The sequence below is a fragment of the Saccostrea cucullata genome, unplaced genomic scaffold (assembly GCF_032062105.1).
Source record: "Saccostrea cucullata isolate Sc308-1 unplaced genomic scaffold, CSIRO_AGI_Scuc_v1 ctg1437, whole genome shotgun sequence".
Classification (NCBI taxonomy): domain Eukaryota; kingdom Metazoa; phylum Mollusca; class Bivalvia; order Ostreida; family Ostreidae; genus Saccostrea; species Saccostrea cuccullata.
Window position 1 is genome coordinate 4,124 of NW_026939655.1, and position 26,568 is coordinate 30,691.

The 26,568-nt window shown below is 32.2% G+C and overlaps 1 protein-coding gene across 1 annotated transcript; it reads left to right on the forward strand.

The window, feature by feature from the left end:
- On the forward strand, positions 1-26,568 carry LOC134253517 (uncharacterized). The gene is made up of 18 exons (XM_062736040.1): positions 1-83; positions 3,704-3,779; positions 6,273-7,330; positions 7,639-7,720; positions 8,236-8,259; positions 8,589-8,612; positions 14,048-15,081; positions 16,467-16,560; positions 16,781-16,849; positions 17,113-17,271; positions 17,575-17,754; positions 17,942-18,127; positions 19,413-19,586; positions 20,001-20,186; positions 20,984-21,157; positions 23,934-24,107; positions 25,930-26,097; positions 26,201-26,568. Exons 2-18 carry the CDS (start codon positions 3,704-3,706, stop codon positions 26,491-26,493), a joined length of 4,155 nt encoding a protein of 1,384 aa, XP_062592024.1. The 5' UTR covers positions 1-83; the 3' UTR covers positions 26,494-26,568.

The window sequence follows — 26,568 nt, forward strand, 5'->3', positions numbered from 1 at the left end:
ACAAGTTTTGTCAAGTGAACAAGCATACAGAAAAAAAGAGAGCGAGTTATCACCTGGCTCCGCAAGGGCAGCATAAAGGTATCGTAAGTAGGCCTATTTGCTTATATAAATATATGTTTAATATGATAGAGACTATGTACGCTCATTATAATGATTAATTCTACTTATTTTCTTATTTTTCGTTAAATTTCATGTCTTAGTTAAAATGACGATAGTACAGATCCTAGAAATTAAAAAAAAATCTATTGTGTTTTATTAATTAAACATCAATTTCTACATCGTGTAATTAATCTAATGTAGAAAATAAGAAAAATATCTCGAATAAATAAAATTAAATAAAGGAAAAAAAAAATGCTAATTTTCAAAGCTTAGTATTAGTAACAAACAAACCACACAGTCCTTGAAAGTTGTTATCTTAGATATGACATAAGCCAATGGTTGCTAAATTGTTTGAGCTTTTTGCGAAAGAAAGAAAGCAATTACAGAATGCAACAGGGGCAACAGAGCCTCAAACTTAACGGTATAATATCCAACATAGGCCAAAGGCATGAATTTTTAAAAATGCACACGAAAGCAATTCCGAAGTAATCAGTCATATGTAGGGCATTCACTTATCAATTAATTTAAGGTAGCGAAAGTAGAAGGACAATTTTTTTTATTTCAAAGTGCAGATATAAATGAGGAGAAAATATGATGCGTATGTCATTTTCGACGAAATTCATTCGGTTTACGAAACATATGACCGAATCAGGGCATGGTTTAACTTTTTATATTTACATCCACTGAATATTTTCTTCTTTATTTCTTAAGAAAACCAATTGCGTTCATCCCTGCATAAACTACATTAGGCATATCACCTGTACAGATTTCTTGATCAGTGGCCGTTCCATCAATGAAACGTACAAAGACGTTCGCATCATTAACACAATAATTAATATTTTAATCCTACTTAAAATGATAATTTAAACAGATATAAATATAAACAATAAAATGTCTTTCTTTGTTTGTTGTTACTGGAATGAACGGTCGCAGCAATTGCAGAAAAAATTTACATAACCCGCTTACGCGGGTTATGTATTTTTTCTGCAACAGCTGCTTCCGTTCATTCCAGTAACAACAAACAAAGAAAGCATTTTATTGTTTAAATACTAACTAGTGTAATACTTTGATTTTCCTTGATTCGTCCGCGTTGCGCAGTGGTTAAAGAGTCTGTAATAGAGTTGCGAATTTCGAATCCCACTGTGGGACGTGGAGACTGGTCCTTCGGATGAGACCATATAAACCGAGGCCCTGTGTCGGAGTAGGTGCTGGCACGAAAAAGATCTATCACTGCTCAATAGTCCTGAGTGCCTAGCTGCAGAACGGTAGCTCTCTGCTTGAGAAAATTCGGACAGATAAAGCTTTATCTGTCCAAATTTTCTCAAGCAGAGAGTTCTGCAGCTACTGGGTGCCGAGCATAAGACAAAATTTGTAAATTGTAATATTGTGGCATATTCATATGAGTGAAAAATTCTCGAGAGGAACGTTAAACAACATAAAAGTTTGATAACACATGTAATTTCTGCAATTCAAAGTCGTCAATGATTTCCTATGAGAAGTGTTTATTGTATGTCTTGTCAATACTCCAGAAAAAATAGTTAAGTTTGGAAATATTGTTACTAAATGTATGAATCAACGCCAATTTAAAATCTATCACTTATTGAGTCATTATCACATTTTATTCATCAAACTAACTGAATGTCAAATCGTTCTTTCATTTAAGATGGTTTATAAACTCATTTTGTTGATATTTCAACTCATGAATTAATTATAAGCTGTTAATGACAACCGTTACTTTTCAACAATCATAGAATTTACTGGTTAAATCGTTTAAAATCGATTGAATATCTCCTTGTATACATGTGTACATACAGAACATCTGTGAAAGATTTTCTCCTCTCATCAGGATAATTTTGTTTATTGATTGAAAAGTTTTTGTCAATATAAAACAATTTCAAACAACCTGGCGTAAGAACTTGAGACTGCTCTGGAACAGGTATTTTTCAAACTATTCCCTTGACAGTGTAACATTTTAATAAAACAAGTAAATTTCCATTATCTAGAAGTGGATCTTGTTTTCCATAAATTTACAGAAATTAAATATTTATAGAGATTGAGTACAAAATGTCTGTTAACACTTTGTTAATTTTAACGTTCATTGGACAATTTTCACTCATACTGAGATGCCACCACTTGTTTACTTTTTCCATTACCAAATTTTTCCTGATACATATCTACATAACCCTGATTTTGACTGTGCTGTGCAAAAAAAGGTAGTATCTCTTTTCAACGAACATTTCATATAGTAAAAACGTGTTCAGATTGAAGTGTTCCACCCCCCATTGGTCCGCCTGATACTTCGAGGCTGAAGTGAGTGACTATTAAGAAAGGAAATGGAGACAGTTAACGATTATGTTTGTTCTTGGTGTCCAGTAAATACGGAACATATAGAAATGAATTTCGAAATTGAATAATTGCAATGAAATAACAGCAATTCATATTAAAAAAAAAATTCCGAGAATTTTAATAACAAAGGTAAATGTGATTCTTAATCATTGTGTATTTCTGTATTTTCATGCATTTATTTGGAACTGTGGCCAACATCTTTACGAACTTATTATTATTGTTATTAAATGGGGTTCACTTAAACTTAAAAATGATTTTTTTTTTCAAAAGTTAGTAACGTACATCAAAACTTGTCATGCAACCATTCTTGAAGATAAGTTAAAAAAAAGATGCATTCTAAACCTTTGGATTCATAAACAGCTGAATATACAATGGTCACCTAATTATTCATTTGTTGATATTAGCCCTCAGTCTTTATATAAAGTACTCTCAAGTTAATATTAAAACGATGATGGAGTTCCTCCTCCGCAATGTATAAGTATTGTTTGCTATCATGACTTCCACTATCTTTTGGAATTCCTATTTGATTCTAAATGTTGATTATCATAGCTAACTTGTTAACCTGTTCAGAATCTTTTCAATCCCTGTTCGTATTGTAATTTGAATACTACTGTTACGTTATAACCTTTTCTGATTTCAAGTTTCCTAGTTTCTATGGAGTTTTTTTTAGTATTCACATTTGATTCATAACATTTTTCGAATGTATTGTTGTACAGTACTCCGGCAGTTTCACTACTGTTAAAATTTTAATGAAGAGAAAAGGAAGAGATTTGGAAGAACATTTACCGGAACCTGTTATGAATCTTTGTAAGGTTTTTTAGGAAGTTAAGGAATCCAAGATAGGGGGGTAATTTCAAGTCCATTTTGGCTTCGTTTAGAAATATCCTTGAGTCTATAATCCACAAGGAAGTATTACAGTTCTCTTTAAAGGATGAAAAACTTTTTAAAAATCCTTTTTTTTTCGAACGACATTAATGACAAAAGTGAATGAACAATATATGTATCTTAGATTATTTCAGAATGCAAAAGACACAATGGTAAAACACAATGGTAAAAACCTAAATAAATAAAAGACAATAAAGTCAAAATACAAGGCTATTTCAGGTCCCAATTTATCTATGTCTGATATTAATGACCCAGTGAAATCATACTCGGTTATATGCATATATCAATATTTTGATTATTAAAAGTACTACTACGAGTGTCAACTTGGCTTTTTCAATATATATTTTAATTTTTTAAAAAATCTTTCCCACAGATGGCCATCGTCCTGATTTTTATGCTGTTTTTGAGTGTCTGTAAAGGCAATTTACCTCCTAATACTTGTCCAAATGGTAAGATAATTCTGAAATAAATAATTCTGATATCAATAAAAATGTATGGTATTGGGGACGAAAATTGCTTTCATAATTATATACTGTATATATATGCATGTACATGTTTCGAAGGAACTTTTTTTGAAACATTCTTGGGATAAAAAATGAAAAAAAAATCAATAATTGCAAAACAAGAGAATAAATAGTAAGTGCTAAAATACTGGTATTTGGTACGTATATATACCTTTCTAAACTGTTCTGATCGAAAATTGGATTTTTCAAGACTCGGTCAAAAAGCTGTTAGAATCATTCTCACATAACAAATATACGGTATGCTGTATTTAATATTGTACCATAGTTAGGTGCGATTTCTTTTGTTAAAAGCGTGGGTTTTCTGTACATAACCCACACTTTTCTGTAACTCCGCCCATCGAGCCGGTGTAACGTTGAATATTGAAGAAAAAGATTGAAAATAACGGACAAGCATGTGCACGTTGAATATTGAACCAGGGGAGTTTTTTCTCCGTTGAAAATTGAGACCAAAAGTCGTTGAATTTATACCCGGGTTCATTTTTCAACAGCTTGATATTTTTTTCTTATCCATGGTGACCACAAGTTAAAAATTGACCCTGTTGAATATTGACCCCAGCTCAGAGTTTGAACATTATTTGTATTTGGAGGTTGATTTATGGGATTTATCGATCAGTATTTCTATACTTATATTTCGGTTTCAATTGTTCCCTTTTCAAGAGTAATAGAAAAAAACCCTATCATCCAGTGTGTGTATTATGTACATTTTGATCAGTGCATGATTTCAGTTATCTTTAAGCACGGCAAGTTAATTTTTTGATTGATTGTATATTGTTTAACTTCCCTCTCGAGAATTTTTTTACTCATTTGGTGACACTGAAGTTGGCTGTGATTTTTTGAACAAAAGCGGTGAAAGTGATTCAAAAAAGACATTCCACTAGCTATAAAAAATGTAATTTTCATTAAATTGAAATATTTTATAGTTAACAAACATTTAATATTGTGCACATAGTATCGGGTTACAAAAATGTAAGTAAATTTAAAATATTTGATTTTGAGAAAATTTTTTATATCTTTTATTATAGTTGTAAACATTTTATTTTGAATTTTGAATCGAATCATAATTTAATGTCATGTCATGGAATATTTATAATAAACATTTTATAAACTGTGATTTACGTTAACTTTAGACAATTGTCATGACCGGCTTATTTTCAAAACAGGCTTATGCCACCGGCATGAATTATTAATGCAAGAAATGAGTGAAAAATTCTTCAAGAACCGTTATTAACAAATACAATCAATTTTTGAAAAGTATTTTATATATATCACTTACATGTATCGAAGGAACTTTTTGAAACATTCTTGGGATAAAAAATGAAAAAAAAATGTATAATTGCAAACACTTAATATTTAAATAAATCCGACCAGTAAGTGCTTACAAATGAATGATTTTTGAAAACTATATACACACTGTACCATATCAAACTTTTATGTGCAGAAAATTGGATTTTTCAAGACTCGGTCAAAAAGCTCATTGAATTATTCTCACATAACAAATATACGGTATGCTGTATTCAATAAAACTGTTAACCATTAAGGAGTGTTCGCCTGATTTAGAGGATACGAGTAAATCTCTCTTTAGATATCTTTGTGTCGAGATAGTTTTCATCATAATAAAGTGATAATAGTTTTTAAGGGATAAGTGTACAAAATAACCCAACTTTACCTTTGATTAACAATTACATGTACATACAATGAAAAGTTTCATAAAAAGATACAAGAAACAAAATTTCCACATGCATAAATGTATTTGGAAAACACGTCCATCATTCTCAAAAAGGCAGAGGTAAACAAGTTTAGCAAAGTATGTGGAATATCAGTATTGTCGGGGGGGGGGGGGGGTTAATGTTTGTGGATTCCTGGTTCTTACGAACGACTGGTCATGTCCTGCATAAGCAGTTACCCACGAAATTACGTTCCCAAGAACCATCCAAATTCTCATTCCAATAAAAACTTAAGCCACATGGAATCAATGAAAGGCTGTTTCACAAAATTTGTCGTAAAATACTGTACACCGTATGGATATCATAAACAGGCTTTTTAAATGCAAGTAAAATTCTTAGGTCAGGCTCATGAGGTCAAAACTATGGCATTTAGAAATTACAGCTGATATTAACTTTCTACAAATTAAGAAAAATTAAAGTCAAAAGTCAGGATCAATGATTCAATTTATTGGTAAACAAAGATAGCTATTGAAATATGATACCCAAGAATCAACCGTATAAAAGCTATGACCAAGGACTTTATTGTGGAAAAACAGACACACAGACCAAACTTGTATGCCCTTGTATCTTTATCCATGGAGGCATAATCAAAATATTAGGAAAAAAGTAATTTTTAGCCAAATTTCAAATTCATTTAGAAAATAAGTGCATTAATGAATTCCAGTTTCAAAATATCTGTTTGTTTTTGCTTTAGGTGGAGAAGGTCGTTCTCTATTTTTCATGTCTGTTGGATTCAGCGGGACACAAAGTAAATACATAGAGTCAACGTCAGATTCATGTGTTTGTGAAAAAAGTTCCAGCTGTACTTCATTACAATGTTTTCCAAACTGTACTTATGAGTCAAACAAAATTTATCAAGTTATTTCCCAAAAAGATGTGTATGGAATCTTGGGGAACGAATCAATAGGAGAGATGTTTAATATATTAAAAGATGAGCACCTGGGATTGGAGTATGTTGCCTCAGTGTATATTGATGTCACAGGCAAAAGCTTCATAGGATTAGGAAATCCTTCCAGTTCTGACATCGTTGTGAATATAGTTCTACCGGATATAAACAATTACACTCAAAGAGTATGCATGAATAAAACAATAACTGTAAATCTTAATAGCTTGGAAGCAACTACACTGGATTTTAACTGCGATATTACTGGGGCACACATTAGTGCATCTGGTAACATTATAGCATACGCTGCAAGTTTTTCCTCACTAGAACAAAATACAGTCTTTAATCTTGAGTTTATGGTCGAACAGCTCATTCCAGTCAACCAATGGGGAACACGTTATGCCGTAGTGCCTTATGGGAAAAATGAATACGGTGACATAATTAGCATAGTTACTTCTCAGCCCGATACCTTTGTTCATATCTCGGGGTATGATCACGTGATTATACCAAACAAATACGAAAATATACGAAGAAGAATAGACGGTAAAAAACCAGTGACAATACGCTCGTCAAAACCAGTTTCTGTGACTCAGTTTGTTTTGAATTCTGCTCACAAAAGTGCTATGGTAATCAATGTTCCAATAACATTTAACACCGATTACGACGCTCTAAATCACGATTCTGGATTTAACCATTCTTATATGAATATCACATACGAGCCAGAAAATGACAATAACGCCCCTCTCACTCATTTTTTTGCACATAGAGGAGATCTTTCTCCGCCATCGGGGATATTTGGATGTAGTTTATACAGAGATGGATCACGTTTTGGAGGCACTTTCTGTGGATTTAACCAGACTGAAGATAGTGTAAGTTTTTATCTTAACAGATTCAGCACATATAAATACATATATATGTGTCGTTTCAAACGTTCTTTAATTATGATGATAATGCTATGACAATGAAAATATAGGTATAGATTTTTTTCATTCTTTGATCTGTAACAAAATGAATAAAAAGCAGCAGTAATAGAATTCTAATTTTTCACTTTCGGAACTTTTAAGAATATTTAATCAGATAGACACATTAATTTTAACTAGTGATTTCTTGCTGAAATTTATCGTATAGATTATATTCTGATAATATTGTTTAAATTTACTTTTGATACCTCTTTCAGAATGAGCGACACTGGCCCCTAATGGTGCCTGGAGACGGAATAGATAATGACAGGGATGGACAAACTGATGAAGACGATTGTTGTAAGCAAGAATTTAAAAAATACAAAATTTAATTTTTGAAAAGAATATTTTAAATTACGTCAGTACTAGTCTGTATGTTAAACTTTGTCATATATTTAATGAAAGCTTTATATTTATTATTGCAATTTCTACATAGCTTTAAAAAATAATAAACAGTTTATTGACAGAAGTAACAGTAGCATGTAAATAAACAAATAATTATCACTTTCGGATTTAACTATATATCCATCTTTGCACTTCATTGTGCATAGTCTACAATAAAAGTATACATGACATGGACAAAAGAAAAATGTTGATACAATTGAATCTAAAGCTACTAGAATTGTTCCTCATTGTGTAATGATATTAAAAGAAAAAGATGCATTATGATTTAATTCCAGGTTCTGCGTCTTCCAAAAAAAATAAAATAATACTTAATGTTCATCAATAAGCAGAAAGGCTAAGAAAATAGAAGTATTTGTAATTTTACAATTTTAAACAAATAAAATCACTTACTCTTATAATTTCAATTTTAGATGCCAATCTATGGAGTGACTTAAGTAAGTTATATTGTTTATTGGCATCTTTACGATTTTTTTGTATACATTGGTATATTTACCAATTTTGAAACCTATTCCTTTTTCAAAATAACAAAATAATTTTAAGCACATGTCTATATACCGAATTTTGAGAAATGTTGGAGAACTAAAATTTGATCATAGAAAATGTGTTCAAAAATACCACACAAAGATATATATGTCATGAGTTATTTTTAAAATATCATGTTAAATGAGGATGTCAATTTTTCTTTACACCCGCTCCCGTTAAGAGCAATTTGATTGCAATGAATGAATCTAAATTCATTTTTGGTATTTTTTTCTTTCTGCAGGTAATCCATATTTATCGCCTTTGGGTGAGTTTAGACATGAGTGCGTTTCTTTTCTGCTTTAAATAAACATATTTCATTTCCTTAAAGAGGGGTACTATTCCCCTTATAATTGTATTTATAAAGCTATCTAATATTTTATATTGCGGAAAGTGCGACTCCTTTTTTTAAAAAAAACAAGATGTGTTTGTAAATCACTGATGCCCCCGTATGGCAACATAGCAAAGATTAAGCTTTTCTTAAATGCAAATTTAATTAATTGGTACCAAAAGTAGGGTATTCTCACTAGAAAACAATTGTTAAATTTTGAAAGTAAGCTAATGTTAAAGTTTTTTTTTTTAATAAGTACAAAAATCTCCAAGGTCAAGGTCAAAAGGTCAATGTTATTAGTATCAAATGAAAGGTCTTGCCACATAAAATAGTCATGTAGAGCATGAAAGCCCTAGCCCTTACTGTTCAGAAGTTATGGTCAATGTTAAATTTCTTAAAAAGTAGGTCAAACTCCAAGGTCAAGGTCAAAGGGTAAAAGTTATTGTTATCAAATGAAAGGTCTTGTCATAAGGATCAAATATGTAAAGTTTCAAAGTACTAGCCCTAACTCTTTAAAAGTTATGGTCAAGGTTAACTTTTTTAAAGTAGGTAAATCTCAAAGGTCAAGGTCAAAGGGTCAAAGTTCTAGGTATCCAATGAAGGGCCTTTTCACAAGGATTACATATATGAAGTATGAAAGTCCTATCCCTTACCGTTCAAAGTTATGGCCAAGGTTAAAGCTTTTTCACAAGTACGGAAATCTACAAGGTCAAGGTCAAAGGGTCAAAGTTGTTGGTATCCAGTAAAAGGTCTTTTAACAAACATTATATATGTGAAGTATAAATGTCCTGGTGTCTACTGTTCAAAAGATATTGCCAAAGTAAAATTTTGAAATTTTCATGTAAAAGTGGGTCAAACTCCAAAGTCAAGGTCAAAAGGTCAAATTTGGTGGTACCCAAATAAAGGTCTTGTCACAAGGAATACACATATGAAATATGAAAGTCATTGCTCCACTAAATCAAAAGTTATGGGCAAGGTTAAAGTTTTTGCAGACAAACAGACAGAGAGACAGACAGACGGACACGACAAAAATTATGCCCCCGAAACTTCGTTTACGGGGGCATAAAAAAATAACCATCATCTTTTGATTGCTATTAGAATTTTAATGTTTCATATTCATGGTATGTTGCTTTATGATTGATTTTATATATATATATATATATATATATATATATATATATATATATATATATATATATATATATATATATATATATATATATATATATATATTTGAAAAAAAAAATTAATCAATTATTGGTGTAGGCACTTCAAAACGATTACTTTTAAATGGGAATATAAAACATACGTTCGTAATCATTCTAAAAGAATTTTCGACATCAGCAAGTTTTTCTCTAAATATCTATGGCATCTCGATATTCTGCTGTGATGTCCCATTTTAGTCGTGTAGGTAAGAGCAACATATGCTAACTCCAGGCCGTGCCTTTGGAGGATGTTGTCTGTTTATATTCTTGTTTCATCAACTTGAAACAAGTGTTGACGATTGAAAAGTTAGTCACCACGTTTCTTGACCCTTTATAAATTGAAATCAATCTACTACAATCTGCTGATGTACGTGACATTATTTCTTTTTTAAATTTAAGGTATTGTGAGCACAGAGCTCACTAAATGACATCCCGCCTCTCATAATGGCACAGTCCATGTTTGCTCTGGGAGACGTCAAATCAGAAAGTATTATGTAATAAGAATCTGTAAAAGTTTCATTGAATTTTATTCAGTGGTATAGGAGGAATTGCGGATAAGAGATGTGTGCCCTTCAATATTATAGAAAGAATGGCAGTGTCAATGTTTTCCTATGGGAAACCCGAGATATGTGTCCGATCAAAAAGCAAATTAGGAGGTCACAATGGCACTATGTAACAAAGATTCTGTGAAAGTTTACCCCCAGCGGTGTAAAGAAGTACCGGATAAGAGATGGGTACCCCATAGGGAAATGGACGGACAAACATACGGACGGACGCATATCCCAATCACTGTATAACCTACCGCTTTTCATGCGGGTTATAATAAACCCACCAATTTTTTTTATTTCAAAATAAAATTATTCATTTAGAAAGTGAAAAACTAGGTTGGTTTAGATTGACTGATGGCTCTCTCTTTGCTATATTCTTTTCCTTATTCACACTGTTAGTAAATCGCTTGGGAATCTATATGTGTTTTATAATCATTCCATTTGTAGCTCTACTGGTCAGTAAGGTGTCCGTCATCCGTTGTCTGTCTGTCTGTGTCTTTCTGTCCGCCTGTCTGCCAGTCTGTAATCGATTTTTAGGTCACCTGAGTAAACTTAGGTGACCTATTGCTATCTGTTTTCGTCCATCGTCGTTCGTCGTGCGTAGTTCGTTAACATTTGAACATTTTCAGATTCTTCTCTGAAACCACTGAAACAATTTCAACCAATTTTGGCATATAGCATCTATGGGTGAAGGGGAACAAAAATTGTGAATTTCATGGTCCCTGCCCCCCTGGGGCCTGGGGGTGGGGCCAAAACCACTAAAATAAGAGTACAATCTTTAAAAACCTTCATCTTTACTCCGGGACATCAAGCAGTCAAACTGCTGGCATGATTATTATCAGCATTTAGTCCTCTACCAATATTGAGAAATTCATGGCCCCAGGGTCAGGGGTTCTAATGCTAGGGTGGGGCTACATTGATTATGTATTGAAAATGCATTATTTCTTTGAAAAATCTTCTTCTCTGCTCCTGGGTTTCAAATAATAATTACGATGAACAAGAATGCTGCTTCTAAAATTGTGAATTTTAGGGCCCCAGGGTCAGGGGCTCTGGTGTTAGGGTGGGGCTCCATTGAATATATAGTGAAAATGCATTAAATCTTTTTAAATAATCTTCTTTGCTCCTAGGTATAAAATAAACTAACTAAGCGCATAGTTATGGTGAGCAAGAGTGCCTCTGCCAAAATTGTGAATTTTAGGGCCCCAGGGTCAAGGGTTCTGGTGTTAGAGCGGGGCTCCATTGAATTTTTTGAAAAATGCACTAATTCTTTGAAATTCTTCTCTTCTCCTGAGTATCAAATAAACAAACTAAGTACAAAGTTATGATGAGCAAGAGTGCCTCTGCCAATATTATGAATTTTATGGCCATAGTTAAGATAAGTAAGAGTCCCTTTTCTGGCCCCAGGGTCAGGGGTTCTGGGTTAGGGTGGGGCTCTATTGATTATATAGTGAAAGATGCATCAATCCTTTGAAAATCTTTTTTGTGCTCCTAGGTATTAAGTAAACTAAATAAGAACAAATAAGAACAGAGCTATGATGTGCAAGAATGCTTCTACCAAAATTATGAATTCCATAGCCCCAGGGTCAGGGTTCTGGTGTTAGGGTGGGGTTCTATAATGATTATACATGTATAGTGAAAATGCATTAATTCTTTGAAAATCTTCTTCTCTGTCCCTGCGTAATAGCAAATGAACTACCTACATATATATAGTTATGATGTGCAAGGGCTCTTCTTCAAAAATTGTGAATTTCCAGGCCCCTGGGTCACGGATACCATAGGGGGGGGACTCGACTTATATACTGAAAATGAATTGTTTGAAATCTGCTCCTTGGTATCAATCAAACATTTTTGATAAGCAAATGTGCCTTTTCAAAAATTGTGCAATGTGTGGACCTAGGGTCAGGGGTTCATGTGTGGATGGGACACTTCTGATTATTGCTGAACATTACTGATTAGTTAATATGCATTTTTTGTTCCCATAAATTGCCTATCGGTATTAAGGAGGCTTGGGGGTCAATAAATTAAAAATAAATTAACCACCAGATATAACTTACATTTTTATATATGATATCTTTAGCTGTCAACTATCATTTGCAGACCTGCCTACCCTTCCGCTTTGGGCGTAATTCTTCCGCTTTTTACAACAAATTTACGCTCTTACGCCACTTTAAGCTTTTTATATTTTTTGTTTAAAATCTTTTTTGAACGACTCAATTTAGAGTTAAAGTACAACCTGCTAAATTGAAATAAAGTTCTCATAAAATAATTAATAGAGGATGGATTCGATAACATTCGTAATATTTATACCTTGCTCTTACATGTAAACTGGTATGGCGAAGATTCGAAAGAAGACGAGATGGCATAACATACATTAACCATTTAATGATATTGTAATTAGTACAGCCATTTTTATGCTCAATTTAGTTTATTTTCACATTGCTTAGAACAAGATAGAGAAATATGTGTTAAAAAGATAAAGTCCAATATCGTAATATACGATTTGTATAAACATGCAAACGGAAGCCTTCATTTAACTGATCTGATACAGATTGATCAAATGCTTCAGTAAGGGTTACGGTTGAATTGAGTTTGATATAGGATACAGGTATTTACAACACATTTGCAAATAAATGATTCGAAAAAGAAAACGTTATACCAGCTTTGATTAGTAATATACAATTTCGGTTGTTTTGAAAGAAAATAAAGTATAGTAAAAAACAAAAAGGAAAACACGATTGATTACGCTTTAACCTCTGAAATTCCACTAAAAATGTACTGAAATTACACCCTCGCAATGAAAAGGGTAGGCAGGTCTGCATTTGACAAAAAAATTTCATACATATCAGTTTTAAAATTTGATTATTTCGGTATATCTTGATATGGAGATCATCTTCTAAAGGAGATCGAAATAGCCTAAAAATGGCAACGACCACCTAGCCCGGTTAGACTAGCAATGGTGCCAGCCTCTTTCAAAATTAAGAATGCCAAAGCATCTACCTTAAAACATAAACCAAATTCAATCGTTTGGAAGTTGTTGTATGATTCTCAGGTGACCTATAAGGCCCATGGGCCTCTTGTTCAAAATGCTATTCCTCTGACAGTTTTGGTCTGATTTCAATATAACTTGGCACACATATAGACTAGACTAAGATTAACAAATTTTGTTTGTCGGTTTTTGATGTTGATGAACGATATTGCCGTGGTTACATAAATAGAAATTTCTTTGAAATACTTTAAAAATGCTACTCCTCCCACAGTTTTGGATTGATTTCAATATGACTTGACACACAAGTAGACTAGGTTAAGATACATTATTCTTTTTATCGGTTTTTGATTTCGATGAACGATGTTGCCGTGGTTACTAAAAATAGAAATTTATTTGAAACCAGTAGAGCTACAGTCCTCACAGAGACTTCTGCTTGTTTATATGATACACATGTTTGCTACAAAAATATCCCAAAACCATGATATAATAATATTTTTTCTTTTCTATATTTTAAGGCGCTTTCGACTGTAAAAGTAATGGTAAGCACGTTTAAAACATCAATTTCTTTAATGTTAAAATATAAATACCATCGGTTATCCTGTAAATGAGAAATTAATACAATTGTTATTTCAGTTGCTGCATCTTCTGTGAGGGAGATCTTTATCTTGCCAAGATTTGACAATATACCATCAAAAGTTAGATGCAGAATTGAACCACAAACTTCTATTACCGATATCATGTATTGGTATAACTCGACCGCCACAAGACAATGGCAACCACAGACTCGAGTTGAAAATTGGTATCTTTTTGAAAACATCCCAGATGGCAAACCACTGATAATAAAAGCAAGATCATCGCAAAAACTATCGTTGATGTGTAACTTTGTATGTGATTCAGTAGATCCATGTTCTAATTCATTTCTTGTTCCTCCTGTCAGTAATTTGGGAACAGAATATACTACTATGTTCCCCCCTTGTTATAGTGGTTCAATGTGCCATAACCAATGTGTTGCAAGCAACGTATTCAATAGTACAAGTGTTAGTTATGTCCATGGTGCTGAATATAGGAAGTATCCACTAAGACAACATTTAGTGCAACAGCCTTTGCATAATATTATTGATGGAAGCTACATCGTTGCAAATTATCCTGTAGCGATCATGTGTGCCAGCTTTACAACAAACAATTATCTGATACATTTTCTACCACCGGCTTCTATGGGAGGAACGGAGTACAAGATCATAAAAACAAATGACTTACAGAATGAAAAGTTATTCTTCGTGGCTACAGATGGCAATACCGTGGTAAATTTGTCTGGAAATGAAAATCAGGCTTTGGGTAGTTTCAGACAACATTTTTTGCTTGAAAATGCTGGTGAACAATATACAGTGGAACTAGCGTTAGATAACTCTGACTTCACTTATTCTTTTTCAAGCAGTAAACCAGTCCACGTGATAGCTGAATTTAAGCAAAATTATAGCACTGGAAATTTTAATGCACTACCTTTTAGTCCAGCTGGATACAATTTTGTCTATTTACCACCAGTATATAACATTCTCACTCCGACTGATGAAACGAAAATTTCCCAAACAGTCTCTAATGTAAATTATTATCATCTGTCAAACTCTGGTTGGCCTCATCGCTCAAATATCCAAGGACAAAGGGCCAAAGTAAGCATTATTTTTGTGGTGGGTAATTTCGAAAAAACAAGAAAAGAAAAATTAAATATGAATTTTATAAAGAAAGAGGGCGTATAAGGTGTGGACAATCACCCGCTCTGAGACAAAATGTTTCTCAATTTTCAAAATTCACAGGAAAGTTATATTTTTCTAAAATCATGTTCCCAGTAATGTCATCTTCAAAACATTGTATCAATTTTTTTTATTAAAATGACTTATTATTTGATAGTATATATTTCAAAGTCGACAGCATATTTAGTGGGTGTACTAGATCTATAAAACATGAATTTAGAACATGATCGAATTGGTCAAGTCTCCATTCTTCGTTAACGCTTAAATGATGGAAACGTAAATGTAAAATCTATTTCATTTGTCCAAAAAATGGAATCTGAACCCATTCTATATGAAAATCGAAAATTTCTGAAAAAAATGTACGCTTCATCAAACCAGTTTATTGAAATCACACCGACAGACGTCAATAATGCATATACGTACATGTACTTCGTAGCGTGGTTAAAGCGGTCGGTCTCGGACCAAACCCTGCGCTATGGAGAGAGTTCGAATCGTACGGGAAGCTTTTTCGTTTTTGTTTTCACATATCTTAAAGAGGCTGGGAGGGGGTGGGTGGGGATGGGGGGCCATTTTTAGACTATATTGATCTCCTTGAGAAGAAGAGCTCCATATGAAGATATAGAAAATGATCAAATTTTAAAACTAAATTTTTTGAAATTTTTCTTTGCCAAAATGAGAGGTTGACAGCTTAAGATATCATATCTAAAAAAATAAGTTAAATCTGGTGGTTAATTTGTTGACCCACCCCAGCCTCCTTCGAAACATGAGTGAAAAATAGATTATTAATAAAATATCAAAGCAATGAAATACAGAATCAAATGCGTAAAAGTTGATATAAACAATATAATTTTGAAAAAAAAAATAACTTTTAGAATTAAGAAATGTCTTTTCTCAGAGCGGGGGATTGCCCTCGCCTTGTACGACTCCATTCTTTTCTTCAACAGTTCTAAGATCAGTCTCTGAGTACACTTGAATCAGCTATTTATTTACTAAAACGTTAAAAAAAATGTTTGGGGTTTGCTAAAAAAAATCCAAGTTCTTAAATTTATGTTTTGATGCCACAGATTACAAATTATTACTGAATGTAAAAAAAGAAAATGATTCAATGGTAGAAAAAATCTACCTTAAATATATTTTACTTCCAGAATCTTGTTGACTCATGTTAAATGTAAAAAAACAATATGATCTACTTTTTTGAAGAACGTATCACATTGAATTAAACAATTATTTAATGTATTCGATTTGTTATATGATCTTTTATAACTCAAGTAACTGTCAACTGCTATTTTTTTTGCTATTTGCAGCCTTCTATAGATCGAAACCAGATACCTGGAGACGGCATAGATAATGACAAGGATGGACTAACAGATGAGGAATATTGTGGTTTCATTGTCGAAGGTTCATAGGAATCATATTAGCAAATATATAATAATACCCAATATAAATAGCCTTTGCACGTACATGTATTCACGTCACTTTGAGAGAATAACTTGAGATTGGATTATACAAGCTAATGTCAAAATAAAGAATGGTTTAAATATTACTTTCCATAAAAAAAAAAATGGAAAGTACGTCATGTTAATGAAATATATAATTTGGAATGTCCTGTTTTTAACAGAAAATCCCAGTGAAGTGGTAACCCTTCACGACATAGATCTAGATGGATCGTATAACGAAGATTGTAAAGGTAACAGCTATCTACAGGGAGATTTTTGCACCATTTTTTTTCGCCATTTCAGCAATTATATATATCTTTTAGCACATTATGTTTGGGCATTAAAATGGAGGCAAAATTGTTGCAAGTGTGATAGCAATCCTGCAATCAGTTTTGAAATTAAGGGTATCTTGAACAATTGTGTATAACAATTTTAATTTTTATCGTTTAGTTTTTTATGTAAATGTGAATATCTCAAATAGAAATAATACCTTTTATGCAATGTTTCGCCCTAGGATGCCAGGGTGGACAACAATTAACCGAGTTTCTGATTTGCATGGAATGTGACTTTGGAACCTACAGAGAAAACCAGTCTAAAATTGATAAATGTCTCTCCTGTGGTGAAAACTATACTACATTTGAACAAGGAAGCTTTACTATGGACCAATGCGTTCGTGGGTGCTATTTTCTTTTCATTCTATCTTCTCTATAACCGGGGATAAAGCACAAGAAAGAGTTATAAAAATGCTCAAATGAAATGAAGAATGTGATCTGATAAATTATTTACATTTGATGAGTTCAAGATATTTAAAATACATGGTTAACTATGGTTACATATGATAATGTCAGTTGTACTGTACCATTTGTAGTTCATAATATAACCGTTGATATATTAAATTTTATGTAACTGTATTTATATTTTATATTTCAAATTGAGTCAGATATCGAATTTTAAAGTCTTGTAAACATGATTTCAGCTGCTTGTATTGAGGGGATGGAACTGAGGGGTAGAGTTTGTGAACCTTGTCTGATTGGATACTTTAAAAGCGTATCAGCCAATGATACAAGCCTAAACAATACAGACAGGTTCTTTTGCAAACGGTGCCCTGATAGGCTGACAACATATGACGTTGGAACAATAACGGAAAATTGTATCGGTAAAATTATAAAAATAACTGAGGAACCATAATACACATGGACATGTATTGATAATATGTAATTTTTAATAACAAAAATATTATACATTCTTTCATTACACCGTACTAAGTAATTTTTGCATTAAAAAATGGAAATTGGGATACGCAGAGCTTATAATAGAAGTTTTTTTTTTACTTTGATATCTAGTGCATTGTAAAGAAGGAAAAGAATTAACGGATCAGGGAACATGCCAGGCCTGTGGTATAGGTTTCTACAAAACAGAATCGAGTACCAATTTGTCTATCCCCTCAGACAAACGCTGGAACTGCACGATATGTGAAAACAACAGAACAACTATTGAAAATGGCTCTTTACAAGAATCAAAATGTATAGGTAAATAATCTGAAAAGAGATTGAAAAAAATCTAAAAGCAAATATTTATTTTATTTGTCAATGCAAAGTTAATAAAGAATTAATGGGAAAAAATGAATGTGACTCCACCTTACTTCTTCAGGGCATAATTTCAAGTCTTCAGTCCTTGTGGGGTTTTTTTCAGAGACGATTTTTTAAAAGATTGATTTTCTCTTAATTTTGTCGTTACATGTAGAGTATCATGTAGTACAGTAGCTAACTTGATTCTTTCACGGTATATCGATCATTCAGGTATTTTCTTCATACAAGTAGTTTTCAGTTACTCATTGGTAATTTTTTATGCGCCTGGATCGATAGATCCCGGGCGTATATTGTTTTTGTCCTGTCTGTTTGTCTGTTTATCTGTTTTTCTGTTTGTCTGTCTGTCTGTTGCCAACTTTAACCTTCGCCAAAATTTTTGAACCATAAGAGATAGAGACTTCATATTTGGTATGCATACTCCACTAATAAAGTTCTTTCAAATGACATCAAGGTCAATGACCTATATGCTAAAAATAGTTTTTTCAACTGTTTGTCATAACTTTTGAACCATAAGAGATAGAGACTTCATATTTGGTATGCATACTCCACTAATAAAGTTCTTTCAAATGACATCAAGGTCAATGACCTTGTGACCTTGACTGTGACCTATATGCTAAAAATAGCTTTTTCAACTGTTTGTCATAACTTTTGAACCATAAGAGATAGAGACTTCATATTTGGTATGCATACTCCACTAATAAAGTCCTTTCAAATTACATCAAGGTCAATGGTCTTGTGACCTTGACTGTGATTTATATGCTAAAAGAAGTTTTTTCCTCTTTTTGTCATAACTTTTGAACCATAGGAGATAGGGACTTCATATTTAGTATGCATACTCCACTAATTAAGTTCTTTCAAACAACACCAAGGTCAATGACCTTGTAATCCTGACTGTGACCTATATGCTAAAAATAATTTTTTCCACTTTTTGCCATAACTTTTGAACCATAGGAGATGGGGACTTTATATTTAGTATGCATACTCCACTAATTAAGTTCTTTCAAACAAAGCCAAGGTCAATGACCTTGTGACCTTGACTGTGACTTATATACTAAATATAGCTTTTTCGAACTTTGTTGACGCCGGGCGCATAGTGTTTCACAAACACATCTTGTTTTACATTTAAAATCTCTTAACTAAGTTCTGGTGAGTAAAAGGCATTTTACAGTTTCTTCCTTTTGATCTCTCAAGTCTGATCTTGTTTTTTCTTTAATTTTTTATTCAGATAATTGTGTTGAAGGAATGTTCCTAAATGGTACAATCTGCTCGCCTTGCCCTGTTGGTTTTTACAAGAATACATCTAGTATGGATTACTCTCTTTCTTCGCATCTAAGATGGAATTGTACACAATGTGAAGATGGGAATACTACGTTCAGCATAGGAAGCCGGAAATGCTTAGGTGATCTTTTAAAAAAATTTCTTTCAAAAGTACAGGGCTGATTGTAAAAAAGAGTTTGCATTTTTAAAAAGAATTTAGATATTATGTAATATTTAAGTAAATGTGCGTGTGTATATGTTTACTTAGAATTATCTGTTCAGATGAAAGGCTTTACTAGAGAAGCATAATTAACGTACGGAAGTCCATGGAAATGGATCTACCTGTGTTTGGGTATATTTTAATCGTAAAAATCAAAATTAGTAGTATATTATTAAAGGTAACAGTTCTTGTGAATGGAACTTCCTGAAATGTATTTTCATTTAATAAAAAAAAATATCAATTACTTATTTTTTTCATCGCAAATAATCGTTGTATTAAAAAAATGGAAATTGGGATTGACAGAGATATTAATATTATTTATACCTGAACATCTAGGCCATTGTGAAGAGGGAGAAGGCTTAACGGATCAGGGGACATGCGAGCCCTGTGGTATAGGTTTCTACAAACCAATGTCGAGTCAACGTTTGTCTGTTCCCTTAGACAAACGCTGGAACTGCACGATGTGTGAAAACAACAAAACAACTATTGAAAAGGGCTCTGTGCAACAATCAAAATGTATAGGTAAAATATATAAAAATCTTAAAGCAAAATATATATTTTATCTGTCGGCACAAAGTTTATAAACAAATCAATGGAAAAAATTGTATCATTTTTATCTGTTGTGTAAAAGCTATTTCCGCAAAAATATTCTGTATTAATAGTACACATTTGGGAACTTCTGTACTTGCTACACGTAATATATTCTCGTGGAGTTGAACATGTTCTTATGTCTTGTAACAAAAAAAAATCTAATATATTCAATACTATCTAAATATTTGAATTAAAAAAATTTACATTCAGTTAGATCGTTCTGAACTTAATTCATGTGTTTTAGCTCACCAGAGCCAAAGGATTAAATGAACTTTTTGAAAAAAAAATCCAAAATCCGCCCGTCTGGCGTGTAGTGTCTGAAAGGTTTTCTTATTCTACGACTTCTCAAGAGCCAATTTTAGATAATTAAGAACTATTGAAAATCTCTGCTCCTGGTGTAACCAAATCTTACTTTTTCAGGTCATAATTTAAAGTCTCCTGACTGAAACGATACGATTTTTCAAAGATCCCGATAAATTTTCTCTAGATAAAGACTTTACATGAACACTTACATGTAGTACATAAACTAACTTGCATGTCGACTAAATTTACTTTCCCATTAATATGATTTTGCTGTTTCCTTAATACATACAGTTTTCACTATTTGGTATTTGCATTTTTGGGCGTTAAAATCTCTCACCAGTTTTGTGAATAAAAGGTAAATAACAGTATTTGCTTTTGATCTCTTAAATCTGATCTTGTTTTTTTTTCTTCAATTTTTTATTCAGATAATTGTGCTGAAGGAATGTTCCTAAATGGTACAATCTGTTCTCCTTGCCCTGTTGGTTTTTACAAGAATACATCTAGTTTGGATCACTCTCTTTCTTCTCATCTAAGATGGAATTGTACACAATGTGAAGATGGGAAAACTACATTCAGCATCAGAGGCAGGGAATGCCTAGGTAATATTTTAATAGAATTTCTATCAAAAGTGCATTGCCGATTGTACAAAATATAGTGTCTTTATCATAAGAGTTTACATATCAATTCATTTTTAAATAAAAGAATGTGTGTAAATGCGTACCTAGAATTATCTGTTCAGGTGAAAAGCTTTGCTAGCTAAGTATGGAACTACCTGTTTTCGGGGTATATTTTTTAGGGATGTCAGAATATTAATTTTCCTTAGTCGAACATTCGATTGCATTATTCGAACTATTGTCGACTATTCGGAGTATTTATTTTTTAATATAGCACATTGTTTTTGAAACCTTATTAATTGAAATAAATTGGAAAATTGAAATAAATTGGAAAAGGGGAATTGTAAACACACACTATCCACACCTCCAATGAAAATGTTAAATACTGTTTGTTCAGTTAATAATTGCCCAAGCTATTTATAGAAATGTTTTTATGTAAGATTATTGTTTTAAGAATTATCTATCTTTAAAACCTTACGGCTATACATATAGTGTGTGTTCCAAAGGATTTGAAATTCCTAGAGTTTATAAATAAATAATTGGTACAAGTCAATTATTGAATTAAATAATTTTCATAGTCCAGTATAGCGTTGCATAATTTACTACGTACAATGACAAAAAAAAAGTCAGTGATTGAAAAACAATTATCGCGGTATGTTTTTACTGTATTTTCCATATATACAATGTGGAAAATTATTTATATATTGTAACTGTGTTTGAGCTCTTATTCGTCTGAGGACGTACACTATACAGCTATATAGTTTGAGGAAGGACCTTTTTTCCAATTTTGAGATAAAAATTTCATTATCACCCCTTTTCTTGGATTTATTTAATATTCGAATGTTGTTTCATTATTCGATAGTAGGTCCATCTGACTGACAGTCGAATAGTCGACTATTCGTTGACATCCCTAATGTTGATACATGTACCTTTGAAGGGGAAAATGGTTATTTTGGGGGGTTTTCTTCTCAATGAAGGTCCTGCGAATGGGACTTCCTCGAGATATTTAGGTATCACTCCTTGTGTGAACTTGAATGCATGGAACAGTCAAAGGGAAGTGCAACTCACAATATACTTGTCATATCAATTTAAAAATACCCAGGGGATCATAATAATTATTAATTCAGAACATTAGATTTCAAAACAGAAGAATGGTTGGAGAAGGGATAGGAAAAGCCAATTATTATTACATCCCTCGCTTGGAAAGCTAGAGGGTATATAGTAATCAGTATGTCCGTCCGTCTGTCTGTTACGCTTAGGGGTACCCATATCCGCAACTCCTCTTATACCACTGAATGAAGTTTAATGAGACTTTCACAGAATCTTTATTACAACCCTATTTTGCTTTTTGATTCGACACATATTTTGGGGTTCCTTTAGCAAAACATGGACACTGCCATTATATTCATTAGGGAGGGGGGGGGTCATTTATTGTCTAAGGTAATACTTTAAAAATAATTAAAAAATATTTTCTTATTGCAACGGAAAAAATGAGAACGAGAACCTTAAACAGCCTTTTATTTTCTTTCATTTTATAAAAGGTAGAACTCCTATAGGATGAGTATTAAAATTTATTTAGAATGAGGACAAGAATGTCTAAGTATGTATTCGATGATAAAAATTACTCAGTATTTAATATACAGAACCTAGAGAATAAAGGTCATAAGTTCAAATTTTCATGAAGTTAACCTTTCACCATATTTAGCCTCAATATTTGAAAGTTAAAACTAAATGAATCATAACTTTTAGTAATTTTATGATTTGAAGGATATCCGATCCTCAGCCAGGAAGGCTAAATCCAAAATTTAACATTTAACGAGGCTAGGGGGTGGCAGCCATTTTTAGACTATTTCAATCTCCTTTAAAAGGAGAGCTCCATATAAAGATATACAAAATGTTAAAATTTTAAAACTAAAATATATGAATTTTTTCATTGCCAAATGATAGTTGACAGCTAAATATACCATATCTAAAAAAAATAAGTTAAATCTGGTGGTTAATTTAAGATTAAATATTTGACCCGCCAGCCTCCTTAATTTGAAATGCATTAGAATTAAGTTTGAAAATCAAATTTTTTAATGCAACAATTTTCATTTTATTCATCTTTATAAGATTCAAGGTCTTTGGAAATCTTAGAAAAGGTCTTATAAAAGTTGACATTTTTACCCTATAAAAGGGTAAAAAATTAATACAGTTTTAGAGAAATAAAATTTTCTTGAATCTCTCCTTAGATACCAATGCTTATAAGCATGATATGAAATGAAAAGTGATTTATGGTGTCTTGCAATGATAGCAAAAGCCTTTTACACTTTGTATTATAGAATACATGATGGAAATAGAAAACGAAAATACCAAATAAGAATTAAAAACAGTTTCTCTGAATACCTAGATACATATCGTTTTTTCACCTAAAATATATTTGTTGATCAATTTGCAATTAGAAAATGCATAGCTGATATTCCAATTCGCTTTTTCTGCGAAATATTGGAGATTTGACAATTTTCCCTATATAATATGATTAACTTTGATCTTTAACTTTAAAGAAAAATTGTGGATAAAATTACTTAACTTTGTGGATTCAGAGATACTTTTATGAGTATTTTTGATTACTTAACTGCTAATTTTATACATTTGTAACCCTGAGGATCGGACTACCTTAATATGGGGTTATTTTTATGTAAAAATTTTCAGAAAGGTAATGTGTCTACAGTGAGCATTGTGGCCCAATGGTCTCTCAGCCTTTCTTTTTAATCTGTTTTAGACCACTGCAGAAATGGTCAATATTTGAAGGATGGTACTTGTACACCTTGTGAAATCGGTTTTTATAAGAATACTTCAAGTGAGGACGAATCACTTCCGGAATCACTGAAGTGGAACTGTACCGCATGCCCTGCTGGAGAGACGACCAATTCCACGGGAGCGGAGAACTGTATCAGTACTGAATTGCCATCACTTTTCATTTTTAATTTTTTAAATCTCGATAGTTAATCCCGCTTTATTTTATAATTAAAGAGAAAACAATTTTGATCATGAAGATGGAATCAATATTTCACCTTAATTAAAAACAATTAGGCTAATAAGGACAAGATTATGTGCTATATTCTCAATGTTCTGAAAGTCATGAAATGGAAAACATATCTATGGGCAGCGGAAAGGGCAAAAATTACAATAATAAGAAAACAAACAATTATTTTATTTCAATGACCATAAAAACTTAACAAATGATATACAATGCATAATCAACAGACCTTTTCGCAGAACAAATATACATTAAAGCAAAACCAACGAACAAGTATGTAGCAAACATACATGAATGCAAAACCAACACACGACAAACGAAAAAAACTTAACCAACGTGCACGCGGTAAATCTAGTCTTCCCGACTCCCGGCTCCCGACGGTCCCGTTTTTTTTTCTTGCCGATTTCTTTTTTGTCGGCGCAATTTGTATTTTTCTTTGGTTATCCCCTCCTTTTAAAAACGATGCTACGTCAATGTATAATAATGCAGTACTTTCATTTTGCATTATTTTACCATGTTAGATTTAGCTATTTTTATGAAGAATTTGATAAAAATCTTTTTTGAAATCAAATCATTTTGATGTTATGAATTTTTATAGAATTTAATTGTTCATTTTTTTATTAACACCACCAATTTTCACTGAAATACTAATTCAATCTTTTTGAGAAGAAATATCTTCTCAATATCAATACCTTAAATATCTTTAAAGATACATGGACACAGATTTGAAGTTAATTTATTTCGTCTTAAAGTTATTAAAGTTATTGAAACAAGATTGCCACTTTTCCTAAGTATTAAGAATAAAATTAAAATTTGTGAGAGTGCAAGGATGTGTCAATCAAACCCGTCTAAAAATTTGAAGTTTTAATAACTTTTAGATGAAATAAGATTTTTAATATATTTTTTGTGTGAAATGCTATTAAAATATACATGTCGTAATATTATACAGAAAATATTAACTTCAAATCTGTGCCCATGCACCTTTACTATCTACGACACTTACGTCTCTCTGTATCGATGTCCGTTTTTGATTTTCATAATTATAACGGAGTACTACATTTACCGCTTTTTGAAGGTGATACTGATGATTCAGTAATAAATACGCAAATTTGATTAAGTTTTTACATATTATTGAATTCATTTAAAAAGAAAATGTGCCTGAGAAGTTTGCAGAGTTTCTGTGCACCGACAAAAAAGAAATTAAAAAAAAAATCCGATACCGTCGGGAGCCAGGGAGTCGGGAAGACTAGATTTACCGCGTGCACGTTGGTTAAGTTTTTTTTCGTTTGTCGTGTATCTATGTACGTTTGTACTGCAAAGATGATCGTTGGTTTTGCATTCATGTATTTTTGTTACGTACTTGTTCGTTTGTTATGCTTTAATGTATACTTGTTCTGCGAAAAGGTCTGTTGATTATGCATTGTATATCATTTGTTAAGTTTTTATGATCATTGAAATTAAAATAATTGTTTGTTTTCTCATTATGGTAATTTTTGCCCTTTCCGCTGCCCATACATATCCGTTGAAACAGATACGTTTGTATAAATGGTGTTCAACCAGAAGAGATTATAATTAAAATGAAAGAAACAAACTTACATGTTATTTTTTTCTTAATGATTAATTGATTGATTGTATACTGTTTAACGTCCCTCTCCAGAATATTTCACTGATGTGGAGACGTTTTTTCTTAATGATAGTAAATGGTTTAAGTGCTGCCTCTTTCATTTTTTTTTTTTAGAAACTTGTCCAATCGGTAAAGAGTATAACAAAACAACCACGAATTGCGATCCATGTAGATTGGGTACCTACAAAAACGTTAGTGGAAGTCATATCAATTGCTATCATTGTCCTGAAAATTACACAACCAGGCACACGGGAGCTGTTAGTTTTCAAGACTGTAAACTTGGTAGGTATCTATTTTACTATTTAATGATTAATTTTTTATATTGAAGCAAGATTAGACTTACAATGTCTTTTAATTGTGACTGAAACATACATATATTTGACAGCGGATTGTAAGTGTCCTTGTAATAGAGTAAATGAAGTGAAAAATTACACAAGTAATGAACTAGCAACCGTCATCGCCGAAATGAAGGAAGAGTTGACGGTTAACAAGGCTCAACTGTCCGCCAGTGTCCGGAAGAAGATCAGTGTCATGGACCGCCGTCCCTCTGTCCAATACATAGGGTCCTTTGGTGTTCTTCTTATTACTGGGGTGATGGCATTCCTCATCGGAATTGACTTTTTCACTCTAAAAGAACATTTAAAAATGTTTTTCAAAAATTTGAAAAGTATTTTTTGAAATTGTTCCGTTAATTTCTCAAAATGTAAAACTTATATTTTTTACTTGTTTAAAGTAGTAGAGGGTGATTGTAAA

Coding starts and splice junctions, on each gene's coding strand:
- LOC134253517 (XM_062736040.1), top strand. CDS start 3,704: ATGGCCATCGTCCTGATTTTTATGCTGTTTTTGAGTGTCTGTAAAGGC. Junction 8,613..14,047: donor TCCATATTTATCGCCTTTGG/GTGAGTTTAGAC, acceptor TTGTTATTTCAG/TTGCTGCATCTTCTGTGAGG. Junction 18,128..19,412: donor ACAAGAATCAAAATGTATAG/GTAAATAATCTG, acceptor TTTTTTATTCAG/ATAATTGTGTTGAAGGAATG.